Here is a 21,015-nt window from a genome sequence, read left to right as displayed (position 1 = left end):
ATGCTAATGTTTTAACCCCCTCCCTCATAAGACCCTGGACAATAGTAGCGCGTACTACAAATAGTAAAAATTGTAGCAATACTAGAGCTTTATCTCAAATGGACGAGTTGTAGAAGGAGAGGGGGAGGTTGAGAAAGTAACATGCTTGCAGAGAACAACTGCTCCCACAGACGGTGACGGAGAATTCCGAGAGGAGGAAACAGAGAGAGAGAGCGATCTGGAGCGTGCGTACTACGGAAGATGGGCAGTAGCTCAACTCAGGAGTATTCAAACACACTCACACTAACACATACATATGAACTAACACACACATATCCACACATACACACACACACACGAAATCGACGCACTCCGATAAACCTTTTGCTCACACTTCTCAAAACATCCACGCGCGTCACTCGTGTTCGAGCAGTATTAAAGCACCTTCCGCGGGGCGTTAGGAACCTCAACGAACATTATTCGACCACATGTAAACACGTGCTTTCTCATCTTATTTTAAGGACTCACTTTTTAAAAAAGAAAGAGTTTTTTTTTTAAAAAAAAATCAGAGAAAATAAAATATTTTCAGTTTTGAAGGACACTATTTTTATCCTAAGAACGAATAAGTTTCTCGAAAATGTTTCCCCGTTCTGTTATTGAAAGAGACAGAAAATTGTATGACCGTATAAATAACAAGGAAGATTTGACCGCGAAAATTTATTTGTAACGGTTGTTTACGTAAGTTCTCGTTACGTAAAAGTAACCAGGATCCTTCTCAACACAACCTTCTTCACACATGAACTAAATACTGTATAAGTCTCACATGTGTTTTACACACGTCTCTGTATTTTAGCACTGAAACATGCGTTCTGTTAGATTATAAACACTCAATCAAAACTGAATACTCGAGTGCATTTTCTTTGACGTAAAACGGAAAATAGTTTATTTACGGGACAGTTTATCTCTTTAGAATAAAAAAAGAAAAATGTCCACCAACGGAACTGTTCAAACAAATGGAATAATGAATGCCTTGTCGGCATCCAGCGTCCTAGACGGGCGTAACCTTGCCCAACTGTCCGCGCCTTCTCCTCTCGAGATGGCATCTTTACGACTTCCCGAATCTGAATATCCTGGGTTAGATACCCGAAGAGGAAACGACCTACCGTCTAGTCTAATTACAGTGAATTCTGATGGTGAAATAATGGACGTATTTACAGAAGCCTCACCTACGACAAATATTCTACCAACTTTGTTCGAGGGTTTGTTAAAAAGAGTGCACACTGTGGAGAGACCAGTGGATGAACATAGTAATACTAATACTAATAATGCAGGGGCTAGTGATGGTGCTGTGAGTGGAATATTAGAAACTGCTGGTGGTACGTTGTTAGAACTTGTGGTCAATTCTAATTACAGTGGAAACTCCGTTGAGGGTGCTTTATCTGATTTGGACTCTTCAATAGATTTATCAACAAATTCTAGTGTTTATGATGACGAAAACGGTACCGAATTTTTCCTACCGATGGACTTGCTCTATAGACATTCAATGACAATGACCGTTGTGTATTGTGTGGCGTACCTGATTGTATTTCTTGTCGGTCTCATTGGTAATTGTTTCGTGATTGCTGTGGTGTACAGGTCGCCCCGTATGAGAACTGTGACCAATTATTTTATTGTCAACCTGGCGATGGCGGATATTCTTGTGGTGGTGTTTTGTCTACCAGCGACTCTCATGTCAAACATCTTTGTCCGTAAGTACCATTCTTTTGATTTATTTTACAGTTTTCTTTTATATAAACCGATGTTCCTGTACAAATATGCGTTGAGGTATAGGTCTATTTAGAAGCCAGTACGCAGGATTCTACCTGAGGACGGGGAGCGTCTGGCTTAGTGCTAAAACATTCACTTCTGGTACGAGCGGTTCTTGGTGCGATGCTAACCCTTGTGAGTTTGTGGTAAACAACATGGAGTCCGAGGCAGAGATGCCCAAGTTAGCAAAGCTTGTTGTCAACCACAATTGGCCATGAGCGAGCCCTTATGGGCATGAGTTTTATAAGGGACAACGAGCCGGAACTATAGTGGAAGGAATCCTGAGCCCAATATTTTTATCTTGTTTTGTAAGTTTATATACAAAAATTGTGTTCCGATTTTCTTCTAATTATTATCTTGAGTCAGAGTCTTCCGAGTCACGAGAAATCCACGAAAGGTGTGAAATATCAATATATAACCCATATTTATTATTTAAGTGTGTCGCGAATCTTTAAACATTTATAAGTAATCTTCATTGTGTTCGTATTATCACTTTATCAGTTTATAGTTTCTGAGCTCAGTCCTGGCTATGTGGATAAAGTACGCGCCTTTGGTGTGGGAGGCTTGTGTTGGATTTCCGGCGGGGGCTCATTGTTTCGGATCTCACATTAAGCTGTAGATCCATCTCTTATATAGCCTCGCTGCTGAAAGGGATGCTAAACTTATGACAACCCAAGCCAATGTATAGTTTGTTTTTTACAGGGCCGTGCCGTAGGGGGGGGCGAGCGGGGCAACGGCCCCGGGCGCCGAAGTAAGGGGGGGCAAAAAATTCGGGAGAAAAAAGGAAAAGGAAAGGGAAAATTGCTTGGAATATATGTATGGGTGCACCGCCGTATACCCACGCCCCGGGCGCTGATTTTCTACGGCAGGCCCTGTTTTTTTTTTTTTTTTTTACTATGATTCATTGGAATTAAGGGTGCATTGTAACTTGGTGGTAGAGCGCTTATCTTTGGTGCGTGAGGTTCGTGGTTCGAAAACCGGCCTATTAATTTTGTGATCTGCAAAATCGTCTCTGTGGGTTCTCTCGGGGGTACTCTCGTTTCCTCCCTCATTCTTATTCTACTATTTCTCCCATCATCATTCACTTACCTTAATCATCGTCTCCCTTAGCCTAAAAGGCACTATTGTGGGACGTTAAGCTGAAAGTAAACAGTGTATTAGATGTAAAGCTTGGGTGAAGTATTGAAAACGAAACGAAAACGAGTCGGGAACTGTAATATTTATTGTCTCGTCTCGAATTTAAAAGTACACTTCTCGTCCCGATTTCAAGACGGAGAAATTTCTCGTCTCGCGGGCAAAATTAGCCAATAAGGGCAATGAACGTCAGCATAAGCTTGTGTTAGCCTCATTAATGGAAAATGAACCGGAGCTCTTATGAAACATATGAGTCCAATGAGGTTACTGAACACAAGATCGAGCTAGAGTGAATCTCATTTAGAACACTGAACCAGAGCTTGATCGAGTTGTGAGTCTAAGTTCTTGTGAACCTTGCCGAAATATAGTGCATCTAAACCCACACGACTCAGCCTAAGCTCTGATTCTAAAATATCATCTCTGCTCCTAGTATTTTATTGCAATTTTCCCTCTATATTCTCATTCCACCAATTTCTTCACGACATGCTCTTTTATTAAGAGTCTTCATCCGGGCGAAATTAAAATACCGCTAATTTTACAGTAATTATATGATATCTTAAAATAGATAAAAGATAATCGAAATGAGGAACAAGATCGTCCTAGATAATATTAATTTGCATGAGGTATCGTTATCACGAGTCACCTAGTAGCTTTTTTGTTTTTTGCAGCCATTTAGAAACGCGAAAATAAATGCCGATTTTCAAAATGGCTGGAAATCGAAAGCAGACAAGTGAGTCATGATAACGGTATCTCATGTAAAATAATATTGTCTACAGCGATCTTGTTCCATATTTCGATTATATTTTATCTATTTGAAGATATCACATAATTACTGTAAAATTAGCGGTATTTTAATTTCGCTGTGATAGGGCCTCTTAAGGTGATTTACCCAGTTGATCCCAAGATAATGACAATAAAAAATTAGTTGCCCTATATTTCTATTGGAGTAATTGTGAATATCATCCTTGCTTGGTAGACTACCCAACAGTGTTGTTGAGCTTAATGGGTTAGTATAATTCTCAGGATGAAAAGACCAATATGTCCGTGAGTTAAAACTCTAGAATGAAACTGTCCGTTCGTCCGGAAAAAACAACATCTCTACAGCCACAAGATGGATCACGATCAATTTTGGCCACGATTGTAGAGGAACAAACGTTAGAAATTCAGTTTCTTGATGGAGTTGATTCATCCAGTTGATTCGAAGATATATGGCCTATTATGTATTCCATAACAGGTTATTATTGAATATATAGTAGTATGCAACGCTGCTGTACTCAAATGTCAGATTGGTGGAACATTATTCAGTTACTTACAAAATACTAACTAAATTTCTTCACGTGTGGTACTCGTGGGTTAGGAAACTGATAAGTGTTTCTAACTTAGAACGTTCAGGTTCAAAGTCGTTCACAATTTCTAATTTTGGAGTCAAATTCCGAAGTTGGTATCCATTTCTAGCAAAATTTTAAAAATGTACCGGGAAGAAATGGATAGTTGGCTCGTTTGTACCTTGACAACATTTAAGGAGAGCGGAAAGTGTTTATATATATATCCAATAAACTTTGAACTTATAAACTTTGAACTATTTAGCAAGAGGAAACTATGTACTTGGAGCAAGGTTAGCGCAAAATTGGATTCTAAGAAAGTAACGAGTATTTGTATTCTGAACATGGTTGCAGATGTACAGAGACGTTGTCCAGAATCTATAACGCCCTTAGTAACAAGTAAGGTAAGTGTTTTTATACCATATACAATGTTTTGCACTGACCTAGTTTATGTGTATACTCACGTCACTGACGCGTGTACTCCCTACGAACACACTCCCTTGCTATCGCTCGGGCCTCCTGCTTCGCTTCTGCACTTATTCGTTGTTTTTACTGTAATCTAGCACAAGTTGGTTAGTGTCCTTTGCACAGTAGTTCTTATCGTATATGGGTTTGACGATTTTAAGTTTTCGTAGCTTTTATTGCGCTTTTGGCCCTAAAACCAGGCGGATAACCAACTTCCGAATAAGTTCCTCATTTTGTAATATGTATTAATAAGTTTTATTAAAAGTAAAAGTAGCTGTCAGGAGTACTATGTTAGAATCATAATAGTGGCTATTGTGTCTATAACAATAGTCACAAAGTTCATCGAGAATAGAACATCAAAACTAAAATTATAGCTTTCTTAAATAAACCCCATTAAACCAGGATTTGCCCCGACTGAGTTAAATAAATAGTAACTGAAAACCCGTAGATAGAGCCAATATGAAGTTATTTTACAAATTAATAATAGGGAGTGCAAAGAAATTATGGAAGGAAGTTGTCAATTACATTATATAACTGCATCATAAAGGTATTTATCTTGTGGCAGTGTAGAAAGCACCTGAGATATTTCTGTCACAAGAAGACAGGAATGCAATTCAAGATGTTCTAATTACAGAACGTCAAACATGAATCTCCTGCCCTCTAGGTATTAACTTTGAAAGTTTCTTTTTTTTCTTTTTTATAAAGTGTAGCAAACGCATCACTATCCGCCTTAATATGGCAGAAGAGCAGGCCGTTGTAACAAAAGAAAATCGGATAAACTAGAATTCTATAATTACTCACTTTTCGCCACACCCGTACCGTTAAAAAACCTCACCTTTTACATCAAAATCAGTTCTTATTCATATTTTCTGACTACTTAGTACCAGAGGCGGATCCAGGGGAGCGATCGGGGCAATTGCCCTCCACCCCCAAGAAGAAATTTTCTTATTTTAGGCTACATATATAAATAAATCCCTTCCCAAAGTTTGAAGCTCTTAAAAGTAGCTCTAAGTAGCAGTATTACAACCCACCGCCCCCCCTCAGAAGTCCGTCCTGGATCCGCCCCTGCTTAATAGCAACTAGTACTTCATAAATGCATATTATATGCTGAACTGTTCATTTTAAAAATGCATTACAGAGAAAAAAATTACGGTAAATATTTATTTTAAGATAAATTTTATAGTGCCTAACTTAACACAAAATGATGTACTCTGTACATGCGTACAGTTTTAAACTAAACAAAGTTCTTAAATAAGTGATTTAAACTTGTTCTAATATTCATTGGTAAATTATTACACCAGAGGTGTCATTTAGGGGGCAGGGAGGGGAAATTCCCCCAATGAGTTTGAGATTTCTATAGATTTTATCAATAAAATAGTAGTAAATCAGTGAAATACGCGAAATTTTACTTATATCAAAGGGTCTTCCTCCCCCCCTCCCCAAGCAAAATCTGAAATGACACTCCTGGATTACACACAGGCTTGCAGCCAGAATATTTTGTTGAGAGGTGTCTAAGCTTTAGGGGGAAGAAGGATTCAATACTACAATCGACTATGTCTATATATTAAGTATTGAACGTGTACTGTATTATTCTGCATCCGAAAAGACGTTAAGTAATTTTAAAATACTTGCACCTATATTTTCAGGGAAAAAATGATACAACTAGATTGTTTTTATACGAGAAAGAGTACAAATGAAGTGTAAGATCAAATGTTCATGCCACAACAATCATTTCCCTGTTAAACAAGGATAGTTTTATTGAGAAAGTCAACAAATGCATATTGAGTTACGAAGATTTTTTTGGGGGGGGTCCGGACCCATTTAACCCTTCCCCTGTAGATGCGCCCCTGATTACACAAAAATGTAAAGATAGATCAACTTACAATTTTTAATTTTTTAAAATGTTCTTGACAAATGACTATTTTCCTTGGCAAAGTCGCGCTTTTATGAAAGAGTTACAAGTCGAAAGAATGAAATGAGAACTTAGAGTTTAACGTCCCCCGTTATGTCGGTTAAACTAGGAGAGACAATGATTAAAGCAAATAAATGATGATGGAACAATTGGTGGAATGAGAAAGTGGGCGGAGACGGAAGCAAGGACGCCCATCATGGGGGGCAAGGTGGGGCGCTTGCCCCCCCCCTAAGAGGAAATTGTACTTGGAAATATCGAAAACCCAATAGAATTTTTACATTAGTTACAGCAAAATTTGAAACTATATTTGAAACGTCGCTTATACTTACCCCCCCTTGGAAACCACAACATGGGCGCCCTTGGACGGATGTACCCCGAGAAAACCAACGAGCACGATGTCCACTACAAACTTACTTGGTCAGGGATCGAACCAGGGGAATCTACACACCAGAGGTAAGCGCTCTATCACTGAGCTACCGTGCCCCAAGTTACAAGTCAAATAGATCTTTCATTCTATTAAGAAGTCTTTGGGGGGGCGGGAGCTAGGTCGAATAGTCAAAAATCTGTGTATACTATGTTCTGTAATTTATTGTAGTTAAATGCTGGATCACTAGGTGTTTCTGGTGCTATGCTAAAAGCTGCTTGAATAGTGCGGCGTTGCCAGGTAGTGTTGAGTATTTACTGGTGCCAGATAATAAAGGAAGTAATCATGGAATTCTGCTTGGATACTTAATGGAGAAATTAGTTTTCGACCCTTACCGCAATGCACAGCTAAGTTTCGCTTCTCGAACTGCAACGCTAGAACTCAGGAATTAAACGCACAAATTTGGCAACAACGCATTATGGCGTATTGCGCAAATTTCTCCTCAAAATTCATTTCCTTAAATGTAAATAAATATTTAAATATAATATAAAACATAACACGAAAAACGGTCAAACAATATATCTATTTCATAATAAGATCGTTACTTTAAAGTACTTTACACATTCAAATAAACATTTCATAAAATTGAGCACTTCTAGTAAGATCTAACAGCAAGTGCCACCTTGTGTGCTCATTGTAAAACGAATCAAATATTTTCTTGTATTTGTTACCTGTTTCGATATCAGACGACAGAACCAAATGAATCAGTATCTTGTGTCGTAGTCAAAACATAACTCTATCTTATAGTACAATACTTGCCCCCCCACCCCACCAGCCCAGGGCTAGATCCACCACTGCCCAGAGATTCGCGGATTTCTGCTTAATTATCGTTGCTTTAGACGAACAAAGTCAATGCTTCCCTGGATGAACACTTCAACAAACCTTACTGGTCGATGATCACGTTGAATGTGGTTCTACTTCTAAATTTGCTGCCATTTCTTCTCTTTGGTATATCAACTAATTGATCATACCGGCGTGATATTCTGCGGCGTTAAACTTTCGTTATGAAATTATCAATAAGAGGTCTTGCTTTTAGTTTCTCCATTCGGTCAAAAGTCGCTCACTGAACTGTCATCTTTTACATACAAAAACCCAGGCTAAAGTTGATATCCATTAACAACAAATATGTTGTCCTACAAAGGTTCAATAAATGTGTCTTAAAAGTTCCATACGTCTAGTTACAAAACTTGTGGGAATCCGACATCGGTTTTATAAAGCACAAGTTCTAATTTTTCACAAGACGTAAATTGTAGTGTGTGATGGCGAACTTCAGATTTTTTGAGAACTGTTGGGGAATAATTATTACCAAAAGGACTTCTAAAAAGTGTTTTTAAGTATTAATTCAGGTGATACATGCAGATTTGAAGGTGGGCCGATCACAAATAAGATTGCCAGTTGTATCGAGTGGTTGATTATAAATATGTCGTTAAAAGGGGCGATCGGGGCAATTGCCCCCCTGCCCCCAAAGATTAAACGTTCTTTTTTTACATATAAATAAAACCCATACCAGAGTTTGGAGCTCTTACAAGTAGCTCTAAGTAGCAGTATTACAACCCAGCGCTGCCCCCAGAAGTAAATCCCGGATCCGCCCCTGGTCGTTATAGATATATTATAAGTGGTTTTGTATTTAAATAATGTTGCGTGTCTTATAGCCAGAGAGCTCGGCTTGATGTTATGATATCAGGGATATGTGACATTTGGTTTGTTGAAAATAATAAAGAAGGTAGAGATGGATATAATCTTATTCAGACGCTATTTGAGGATTAGTATTAAGACTTAAGTTAGGCTGGATTGCATTCTACACACCTCGATCAGTTAATTTTTCCAAATACTGGTGTAAAAGGAACATTCACAAGTCTTAAAGTCCAGAAATTCTAAAAAGAAATCAATTAGGTCCAGTAATCCTAAACGGAATAATTTCTGGAAATCATTTAAATGATATAAGTTCTAAAATGCAGAAGTTCGAACGGCACATGACCTAAACTACAGATGATCTCAAGTTTAGAGCTTGCGCTCATATTTTTAGGACTTATGAACGTTACCACCGAAAAAAAAAAACAGTATAACTGTCTTGAAAGAATGACCAATCAAAAGCGAAACGAAATATTTACGTTTACATCCCACGTTTGTACCGTGCAAACTAAAGGAGAAGGTGATGATGAGAATGAATGAAATAGTGGGATGGAAGAGGAGGGAAGAAACTGGAAAAGCCCGAGAAAACCTCTCACATTTTGTTTTTCACCACAAAACTCACTTGCGAGCTGAGATCAAACCAACGACTCCACACCAGAACTGAATACTTTACTACTGAGCTACCGCGGCCCCCAGAATAAAGAAGGAGAAAGAAAGAAGCTACTTTGTTCTTCCACCTTTTATGTTATTTATGCCTACCCTGCCGAAAACAAATGATCTTGTAAAATGTATATATCGAGATGGTATAATCTTTCTTATGTCCAATCATTTTCTTGGGAGTGAAAATATTTTACAAGAAGGAAAGCAACTTCAGTTATTTTCGTAAACAAATATTTTCGTATACGATAGAATTGGAACTGTAAATAATTTCCTTGTAAGATCAGTAATAAAAAAGAAATCGTCATCTGTATGCAACTTGTCCCTGATTAAAAAACTATAGATCCGCTGCGCATGTTTACTCATATTGTACACTAATTACAGAACTTCCTGTGACGAGAGCTTTTTCTTAGACTGAAACGCCAAGTTGCATTAAGTAAGAAGTTAAGTGATTCTGAACATAGACTCATTTTTTAAATACCATTTTTACTGTTCACTTCATTTGCATTCATTAAAGCATTCAAACGTCAATCTTTAGATCTCTGGTTACCAAATATGGAATTGTGTTCTCATGGGAAGAAGGCACAAGAAGCCAGGCAGACAAGCTCAGTATATTGTATTAGCTTAACAAGAAAATATTATTAAATATTTTCCAACTTAAAATCAAGCTTGTGGACATCTGCGTCAAAGTTCGGTAGTAGGACCAGGCTAGGATGAAATTTTTGAGTATTTTTGTCGAATCACATTTTAATTAACTGTATCTTCTATTCTTTTACTTCTACAGACGAAATGTAACCTCTGACCTTATCTGTGCATATTTGTGGTCAAATGATGAAAATGTGGTCATGGTTTCGATGTCTGCTCTAGATGCGTAAATGAACGAACCCTGTTTTAAATGGCAGATTCAGTTTCATGTGGCATTAATGCCGAAAAGGACATTTAAATTTCATTCAATCAATCAATATTAACCAATCAATCAATACCAATCAATATCAAGTCACTACGGTTGTAGACCAAGAAGACGGCCACTAAGTTAGCAAAAGAAGACCATACATAACACATTAGAATTTATTAACAGAATAGAAAAGGATTTCATAGGTTGAACATATTGTATTCTACATGTCAAGACAAACTTCGAATACACAAGGACAGGTTACCACACTCTTCCGCCCTACGCTTTCAGAACCTCCTTTCCATCCAAAAATGATTGATAAGAGTTAATTTTCAGTTTAGCATCCCTTTCAACAGCGAGTGTATATGAGACGTGGACCTATAGCTTAAGTGGGTTCCGAACTACATGAGCTCACGGCTGGAATCGAACTCGGGTCTTCCACGCCATAGGCATGTACGCTAACCGCGTAGAGACGAGGAAGCTCTTCCCCTACAAAGGAGTAATGTAATTTTAAAAATAGGAGCTTTACTGCTCAAGGGAATCAATTCCACTTTTTGGTTCTTTTGAACATATTTCATTTTTTCAGAACTCTGTCTGAACATCTTTCATGAGTTTAAAATATTCATGCTTAGATATTATAAATATTTCTTATAAGGCTTCCAATGTGTAAATTCGTCCATTTACTTCAGTGTTTCGTATAAGCATTATGTCTCTTTTTCTCACAAGTTTGGTCTTATCATCATCATCATCATTATTGACAGGTCACTTGCCGGAAGTGAGAAGTTTCCATGCTCCACAGTCTTCAGATAACCTTTTCATTTTCACGTATGATTTTCCTGTTTCGATATCGTCATTTACTTATAGTCTCCTTCGCCTTTTCCCTGTCTTTCTTGCCACCACAGTCTCTAGCATGTCATTCATGATACATTTCCTTCTTAGCCAATGTCCCAACCAGCTTCTTTTCCGCTTCTTAATAATATCTAATAAATGAAACCGTTTATCTTTGATGTGTTTTCGCAAGGGTGTCTTATGTAAAGATCGCACTGTACTTATCATGGGTTCTTTACCAATAATAATCGTAAGAATTTATTATTAAAAAATGTACCTTTCTATATAATGTGATGTTTCGGAGGGTGCACCGGGACATGTCCCGGTGGGCCAGCATGGGCCTGGGTAAGGTTTTTGCATTAAGAGGCTATTTTACGAAGCAAATAGTGGAGTCGGTTAGTTTATTATTTCCTGGTAGATAAGGTTTTCACATTAAGAGGCTATTTTACGAAGCAAATAGTGGATTGATTGATTGATCGATTTTTTGAGTTTGGAGTTGACTGACATTATTTCCTGGTAGATAAGGTTTTTGCACTAAGAGGCTATTTTATGGAGCAAATAGTGGAGTTGATTGGTTTATTATTTCCTGGTAGATAAGGTTCTACGATAAGAGGCTACTTTACGAAACAAATAGTGAAGTTGACAGGTTTATTATTTTCAGGTAGATAAGGTTTTGCGCTAAGAGGTTATTTTATGGAGCAAATAGTGGAGTTGATTGGTTTATTATTTCCTGGTAGATAAGGTTCTACGATAAGAGGCTACTTTACGAAACAAATAGTGAAGTTGACAGGTTTATTATTTTCAGGTATATAAGGTTTTGCGCTAAGAGGATATTTTATGGAGCAAATAGTGGAGTTGATTGGTTTATTATTTCCTGGTAGATAAAGTTCTACGAAAAGAGGCTACTTTACGAAATAAATAGTGAAGTTGACAGGTTTATTATTTCCTGGTAGATAAGGTTTTGCGCTAAGAGGCTATTTTACGGAGCAATAGTGGAGTTCACTCTCATGCATGTCTCGTTATGTGACGGTACTGTCTCCCTGTATAATATTGCTTCATAAAATTCTTTTGGTTTATATATGAAACCCAATATTATGCTATCGTTTCTTAATGATAATATTACGGCTATGAAACGGAATTTATTCTATCATATGTACTGTATATATTTCTATTGATCTAGATTCGTTATGCATTTCAATATTATGTTGATTTTTTTTCTTTACCTGCAAAGGAAAAACAGACTGATTTTGTATGATAATAGTATTTCCTCTCTGCAATCACGGACTGCCTGCGTTCCTTTACCTTTGCGAAAAGCAACAGCTGTGAACTGATACCGTTCTCGAATAAAATTGCGACGCGAAACACAGGAAACAACTACCTACAAATCCAGAAAACAGTGTTGCAAAATATCTATATGGAAAATATTTTGCTAGGTACAAAGTTTTTCTCCTGTATTATTTCCGAAGTTACAGAAATGAGTCCCAAATTGTCCCCTAGGTTTAAGACAATCTATCTGAAAGTTCGTTGCAGCAGAAACGAACTCCATAAAGTGGATTATATCTTATTCGAGTGCAAATCTCGATTCATTATTTTTAGTTAGTCTTAAAATATTTTTTTAAGATAAAATCTCTAAGAGAAGTTAATAAACACACATCAATGTAAAATGAAACCGACGTACAACTCCAGCATTCGCGTGGAAAAACTGAAGATAAACTCTGGAGAACTTCCATATGGAGAGCTGGCCGCTAGATTCGAACCCAGATTTGAAGCAAGAATGTAATGATGTGTCAGCAACGAAATTTTGTAAATTCTATCGTAAACTTAGTAAAATATGGATAAGCGAATTTCTTTTGCTATTTTGAGTGAATTGCACAATCAATTTTTAAAAATAAACGCTAGAGGACAACGTCATGTATAGTGTTACTTCGACAAAATTCACGCGGAGTTAGTGGCATGGAGACATTTGTTCTATTGTCTTGAAAATAAACGAAATCATTAACGAAGATTCTGTCATTGTGCCCTGAAATTATAATGTTAATTTGGTTTCTCAGTTTCTTTTAGACTATATTGCATTGATGATCCAAAGTTATAATAATTGAAATATTACTTGTGTCGAATATTTAATATATACTGAACATACAACGGTCTGTTCTTCTCTTATTAACTTAATGTTTAGCACGTCTGAGTAATATAAGTTATCCTCCTCCTATCAAAGTCGTATAAATGCAAAAGTCAGTGTGTGTTATCAAACAAAAATATTTTATCTCGAAATTGGGAAAACGATCAAAAATTAAGATTATTAAGTTTTTGTCTGTAATTATGCAGGAATCCACAAACAAACAAAAAAATAATTTGATTATAAAATTGTCAAGCAACCCTCATTGGCTCACTTCGTATGGATTGACCCACAAATCAATTTCCTTCGCATAAGCTCCCATAGTATATGGATTGAATATTGAAACTAGTGGTGGGCACAAAAACCGGTTTCGGTTTTTCACCGAAACCGGTTTCGGTTTTTCCCAAAACCGGTTCGGTTTTTCACCTCATCCGGTTTCGGTTTTCTTCAAAACCGATTCCGTTTTTTTTCAAAATATGTTCTATTTCTGACCAGAATGGTGTTTCGTTGTTCTCCGGCAACCGAATCCATTTCCACAGAAATAGTTTTATGTGTTTTCGGAAAGTTTTCACCGAAACAAGTTTCGGTGAAAACCGAACCGATTTTGGAGAAAACCGAAATGTCGGTTTTTCGGGTTTCGGGTTTTATATAAACCGGTTTCCGGTTTTTATAAAAAACGGTTTTGCCCATCCCTAATTGAAACCGAAGTGGTACAGATCAGGTGCTTCCGGTTCGGGGGCACGGTGGCTCAGTGGAAGTGCTTACTTCTGGTGCATAGGTTCTCTGGTTCGATCCCCACCCAAGTAAGTTTGTGATGGACAACATCGTGTCTGTGAGTTTCGGACTACTGTCGTTTCCTCCCACTTTCTCATTCCACCAATTCTTGCATCATCACTCACTTGCCTTAATCATCGTCTTCCTTCGTCTAAAAAGCATAAACGTGGGACGTTAAGCTGAAAGAAAGAATATCAGTTGCTTCCGATCACAATAGATAAATAAAATATATTCATGACTCGTTGAATCTAAGTTGAGTCTTCATCCCGGCGAAATTAAAATACCGCTAATTTTACAGTAATAATGTGATATCTTCAAATAGATAAAAGATAATCGAACTGTGGAACAAGAGCGCCCTAGACAATATTATTTTACATAAGAAACCGTTATCACGACTCACTTATCTGCTTTCGTTTTCGAGCCATTTTGAAAATCGGCATTTATTTTCGCGTTTCTAAACGGCTAAAAACGGAAAGCCACTAGGTGACTTGTGATAACGGTACCTCACGCAAAATAATATTGTCTATGGCGCTCTTGTTCTATATTTCAATTATCTATTTGAAGATATCACATAATTACTGTAAAATTAGCGGTATTTTAATTTCGCCGGGATGAAGACTCTTAAAAACCATTTCTTACTACGTTTCTACTCTGTGGGGTTGATATTGAAACCAGAAGTGATAGTGCATTTCTACCACTTCCGGCATTAGTAGAGAGATTAAAAAACTGAGAAAGAACCTATCCTTAACATGCTGAAACCATATCAGAGAACAGGGTTTCGCTATCTATCACCGTTTTCTTCTATATACTTTCAAACTATAGGTGCTGACTAGAACTTTTTGAACAAGACCTATATAAGTAAAAATGAAAGTGACTATGTTTGTCACTTAATAACTCTGGAACAACCCGACCGATCTCGTTCGAATTTTCAACATACCTAGATTAGGTTTGGGCCTGGGATGACACTTTATCATTTCACTTTGATGGTGCAACTTAAGGAAGGAGGAATGGACATATATAAAAAATTATCGAAAATGACTGATATTAATGTCAAATCCATAGTTTTTGGGGTCGCTGAGATGAACAGTGACACTTCTGATGCCGTTTAAATTCAAATTCAGCCCAGCAACTTGGAGGAGGGTATATATATTTAAAAATTATCTAAAATGGCCGATATTAGTACCGAATCCTTAGTTTTCGGGGTCACTGAGATGAACAGTGACACTTCCGATGCCATTTAAATCGAAATTCAGCCCAGCAACTTGGAGGAGAGAACATATATTTAAAAAATATCTAAAATGACCGATATTACTACAGAATCCTTAGTTTTCGGTGTCACTGAGACGACCAGTGACACTTCCGATGTCATTTAAATCAAAATCCAGTCAAGCAACTTAGAGGAGGGGACATATATATATAAACATTATCTTAAATGACCGATGTGAGCGTCGAACCGGTAGTTTTCTGGGTCGCTGAGATGAACAATGACACTACCGATACCGTTTAAATCCAAATTCAGACCCTCAAATTGAAGGAGGGGGTGAAATAAAAATGATCGAAAATTATCGATATACGTAAGTGTCGAATTCATAGTTTTCGGAGGTCGATGACATGAACAGTGACACTTCCAATGCCGTTTAAATCCAAATTCAGCCCACAATAGTAATATTTAATTTTTAAAACAAAAAACATCTTCTATCACAGAACACTTCAGTAACAGTAGGCCTACTAAGTGACTGGCTAATGGAACATATTATTAATTTTACTTATTTTAACTCAGTAAAGCAGGTAATTAATGCTTGTAATGCATAAACGCATTTGATAAACTCACTTCGATTAATATCTTGAATCGCAGTACTGAGTACGTTTTTTTAAAAAAAAAAAACATAAGTTGGAAACACTGTCGTGAGAAACAAACGTACGCAAGGGACACGAGATAAAAAATTGAGAAAACCTGAGAAAAGAGAAAAAGAAATAAGGAATACAGGAACACGTCTACGGCATTTGTGAGAAAGCAGGTCAGTGTTCAGCTGCTTGAAAAGTCTATACAACCACCTTCTTCTTCCCTGTATTGGAGATAAAACCCTAAAGAGAAGTGGAATACTATAAAAATTCAATATTCTCCATTCTTCTTTTGCTTTCTTTTTTCAAACCCTTCATTCCTCCTACCCTCACCGCACCCACCCAGCCACTACTTCCGGATTTTCCAATGAAAAATGTCGGTTGAAGATCTCAGGTGGATGGAAAGGGAAGAAAAAGTTAGTGCTCGTGAATTATTCTGCCGAGAAAATGTGCTATTGATTTCCTGTAGTGAGAAAACTAACAAAACAGAGAGGAAGAAAAGGGAAAAAAACACTTGCTTTATTATTATTATTATTTTTCATTGTTTTTTTTATCCCGGAAGTACGTTTAATAATAGGCTATATATGCTAATAACTATTTGACCATTTTAAGAGAGATACAACTATTATGAATTAATAGTTTCAATTTAAGATGGTCTATGAACGCTTTTTCACTATTTATCTCGGGTCTATGAAGTGTTTTAGATAAAAAAAAAAATAGCTCAGTAGTGCAGTTCAATGTTTGTAAATGACTGATACGTCAAGGCAGCTGTGTGAATAGAATCTCCTGCGTTCCATTCGTTTACTGAATACGTGTGACTGAAAACACACTCAAAATTTCATGGCTCTTCGCCCGCGGGGAGGAGGGTCATCGGGTCCAGACGTTCCTCAAAACTTCGTACATGTATTCGTACACTTTTTCAATAAAACTCTGCTTATTTAACAAGGAAATGATTGACGTAGCATGAAAATTTGATCTTATACTTCATCTGTACTTTTTCTCTTATAAAAAACAATCTAGTTCTATCATGTTTCTCTGAAAATGTAGAAGGAAGTATTTTACTATTCCTTATCGTATTTTCCGGTGCAGAATAGTACTCGTTCAACATTTCATAGACGTATGACTTGTTGTATTGGACCCTCCTCCTCCTCCCCTTAAAGTTTGAACCCCTTCCAACAAAAATTTCTGGGTTCGCGCGTGTTCTGTGCTCAGTGGTTTCGGAGGCCCTGTGAGCGAAAGAAATCTCCTTTCTCCCCTTTTTAAGGGTCTCATTCCGCAAAATCCTGTCTGATCTAGACTTTAGGATCCAAAGAAAAGACTTACATAAAATGTCAAGGTTCTATGTCTGATAGTTTCGAAGATCTAGAGAGTGATAAAATAAAATCATTCATGCCACCTACAGCGTTTCGCCAAACCTCGGCTCATCTACAGTCTAGGGTGCAATTAAAACATTTATGCAAACGTTCAAGATTATATCCTTAATATTTTCGAAGATTTGGAGAACGGTGAAAAAGCTTTGAAGCTCCCCTACCTATCTTTCCCTTACAGGTCATACTTCGCAAAGTGACGTCTTATTCACTGGCTAAGTGCAAGGAGAACTGTCATACAAAATTTCAAGTGTCTACGCCCAATAGTGTCGAAGATCTGTAGAATAATAATTTTTTTTAAAAAAATCATTCGAGATCCCTCCTTACCCTCTTTGGGATTCATATTTTGCAATACTCACCTTATCTACAGCTTATCATGTAAGGAGAACATTTATACAAAACTTGAATGTTTTAGGGGAAGGTCGTCTGGTATCGGACACCTTAGCTTTTTTTAATTTGTCAGGCTGCAAAATAGCTATATCAAATTACTTAATGCACAAAATGATACATTGGTATCTTACACACAACATGTTAAAGGTGATTTGACAGGTAAAAACTAATAATATATATTTTTGTAAAAAATCAAAGGTAACAGAAATTAGCGTTCTTAAAAAGTTGAGGGTGGTATCGGACAAACATAAAACTATAGAGAATTAGTCTTTTGAGGTAATTTAAATACATAACAAATTGCAAATATTAGATGTTTACTTACAGGAGTTCTTATACACAAAATACAGTTTTATTACGCTTTGAAATACAGCCTAAAATAAAAGTAAAATAGATCTTAAAATTTTTAGTCTCATCAAGGGTTGTTATTTTTTATTCTGACACAAATCACAATGATAAAACAGACTGCCTTCAAAATTTGCACATTGTTCGTGGACCAAATCTTTACATATATTGCGCTGTATCCAATCATCAAGACTCTCCACAGATTATCATGTTTAGTTTTTCAGCAAGTTTTTAAACTAGTTTTAAAACTTCTGATTTCTTAGTGGCATTAGACTAGTTAACTATGCAAAGCCTTTACATGATTGTATAGTATTTCATCTTGGTCACGTTCTACTAAATGTGCCTTTGTTATCCGAGAAGCGAGGCTTAGCTGTTGTCTCCTTCCCTTCCGACAGTTTTTCGACACGATCTCCTAATGTGCTCTAAGGAACATCATATCTAGCACTGGTAGCATGTGTTTCTTTGGTAATAACTTTGTCCATGGCCAACTTCATATTTTCTTCATCCAAATTGCCACGTATTTACCCCATGGTTTCTTGAAAAACAGAAACTATTAAAAACGTCAAGTTTACTTAACAGTGTTTTGTCCGATATCACGCGATTTCATTTTGTCCGATACCAGCCGAAAGACTTCCAACTTATGAATGGCTATCTACCGGCTTGTAACAACATGAATGCAACTATACGCCTAAATTATAATATATATGCACCCTAATAAATGCTGTGATAGCAACAATATATCAATATATTTACTTTGTGACAAGTTGCAGCCACACAAATCTATCTCCATGCACCTGATCACTCGCAAAAATACTAAAACCTTGAAGCACTAGATACACCGTTCATCGGACAAATCCACTGTGGCGTGGGTTTGGCTAATTCATTCCGATCAACTCACTGTATGCTTGACAGGTGCTGCCTTAAACAGGAAATAACGAAAACTGCTTTTGTCCGATACCACCCGCTGTCCGATACCAGACGACTTTCCCCTACTCTCAATCTGTCTACAAATAAATCAATGGACTTATTCTTTTACATACAACTTCAATATACCCACGAAGCTTTTAATCCATATTAAGTATATTTATTCTTACTGAAGTCAATGCATGCATGCTTCTATTTTAAATTAACCGTTTCGGTCAAGATCATTTTAGTAAGATCTTTCATCATGTACTGCTATAGACATGGCCACTACATATCTCTTTGTAATTAACTATTCGATTTATTCAAAATTTCCTTTGTTCAGGTTTACAACTCTTGAAAGGGAAAATTGTTTGGTTTGCAAGTTCGAGCCTAATCATTGATTTGTTTTCAGTTTGAACATTTATACTTTCAATCGAAAAATAAACTTGGACTGCATAGTTGAGAATTTATCCAATACCCAATCCATAATTATCCTTCTGATTGAAGCTCCCTCATGGCTATATACAATTAGGGGAGACATCTTCAATGCAAAAGACCCGGATTCGATTTCCAGTGACAGCATATATACTTTGAAACTATAATAACGATAAATGCTACTTCTATTATCTGAATATTGATAAACATGTTTAAAATATAGTGGAAAGTGATTATGAGTATTGTACCTAGTAGAAGGGAACGAATTTTTTTAACATTAATTAATTAATTAATTTGTTTTCTTAAAGATTTTTAATTGTTTTTCCCTTCATCAATTAAAATCCTAAGGAAAGGAAATAATACTTTCAAGCTTAGAAGAAACTACATGTCTTTTCATTGAATATATATATATATATATATATATATATATATATATATATATATATATATATATATATATATATATATATATATTCTTTCTTTTTCTCTTTCTCTCTAAAGTTACACTGAAACACGATCTTCTTTTTCTTGAGTAATATCAACCAAAATAAAAATTAAAGTAAATCTTTTAGTTTAACGTTAAACTATTATGTGTTTTAGGTCAAGGGAGACGATGATTAAGGCAAGTGAATGATGATGGAAAAATTAGTGTAATGATGATGTGGGAGGAAACGGTAGTACCACGAGAAAACCCAAGGACACAATGTTGTCCACTTGAAACTTGCTTCACTGGGGAAATATCAATCAAAAGTAATAGGTCACATTGAGAAATCTGAACGAAAAAAATACGCAGTGTTTCAAAAAAAAAAAAAAAAAACGGATCTTTTAATGGGAAAAATATAGTTGATGTTTTTTCATAAGATGAGGCTGCGGTGGCTCATCTTGGGGTCCTTGGTTTGATCTCAGCTCAGTGGCCTATTTACGATTTTGTTTTGGAGAGCCTTCCTAACTTTATTCCTGAAAATGTGAAAATTCTCCAAGATATTTCATTTACTTTAAAAGGAGTATGTTTAGTACAAGGGGTCCAGAAGCATGTAAAAAACACAAAATTTACAGGAGAAATGAATGATGCAAGTACTTAGACGTAACATAACGTAACCAAATCTAACTTAACCTAACATAAACTAATCTAAGCTAACCTGAACTAACCTAAACTAACCTAACCTATTCTAAACTAACCTAACCTACCCTAAACTAACCGAATGTGAACAGAAAATACCAAAATTGTAACATTTTTTAGAGAAAAGAGCTGGACCCCTTCTGCTAAACATAGGAACTTTAAAATAGTAAATACAATTTTAGGAGGGGGGAACTTAAGCCCGGAAGTCATCCCTTAAATACGCCACTGTCTCAGCTCATGCCAAATGGGCTTTGCGGTGGACAAACGCCGCGTGCTTGGGCTATCTCAGGATTCTCCCGTTTCCTCCCACTTTCTTCAATTCACCATTTCATACATTCTCATCATTACTGTCTCCTTTAACCTAGCCGGCATTACCATGGGACGTAAAACTCAAAGATTTCATTTCATTTCTATCATATGTATGACTAGCAGCGTTCACCCCGCTTCGCTGCGGTCACCCCGGAACGCAATAAACCTTGTTAATTAGATAATTTTTACTTTTTCGCTTTCAAGTGATATGATAAAAACCATAGTAGATTCCAGTAAATGTTAACATTATATCGCCTGTCATTTATGTTAACCCGCCGAGTCACATGGTCATGCGGGTTGCATATAAATACGTTTATTTTTACCTATGATGAACTAATAACAAAGGATTTGTACGTATGGACACTT

General features: G+C 36.6%; 1 protein-coding gene across 1 annotated transcript in view; it reads left to right on the top strand.

Moving 5' to 3' along the window:
• Positions 1–389: 389 nt before the first annotated feature.
• The window catches only part of LOC145663155 (neuropeptide SIFamide receptor-like), a 550,582-nt gene continuing 529,956 nt past the window's right edge, over positions 390–21,015 (top strand). Inside the window, exon 1 of the mRNA XM_081729477.1 lies at positions 390–1,727. Within this exon, the coding sequence (XP_081585603.1) occupies positions 965–1,727 (763 nt within the window). The 5' untranslated portion in view covers positions 390–964. The remainder of the gene's footprint in view (positions 1,728–21,015) is intronic.

Source organism: Thermobia domestica, chromosome 10 (genome assembly GCF_964235325.1).
Source record: "Thermobia domestica chromosome 10, izTheDome1.hap1.1, whole genome shotgun sequence".
NCBI lineage: Eukaryota > Metazoa > Arthropoda > Insecta > Zygentoma > Lepismatidae > Thermobia > Thermobia domestica.
Note: the sequence above shows the minus strand (reverse complement) of the source record. Positions and strands in the feature narration are given on the sequence as shown.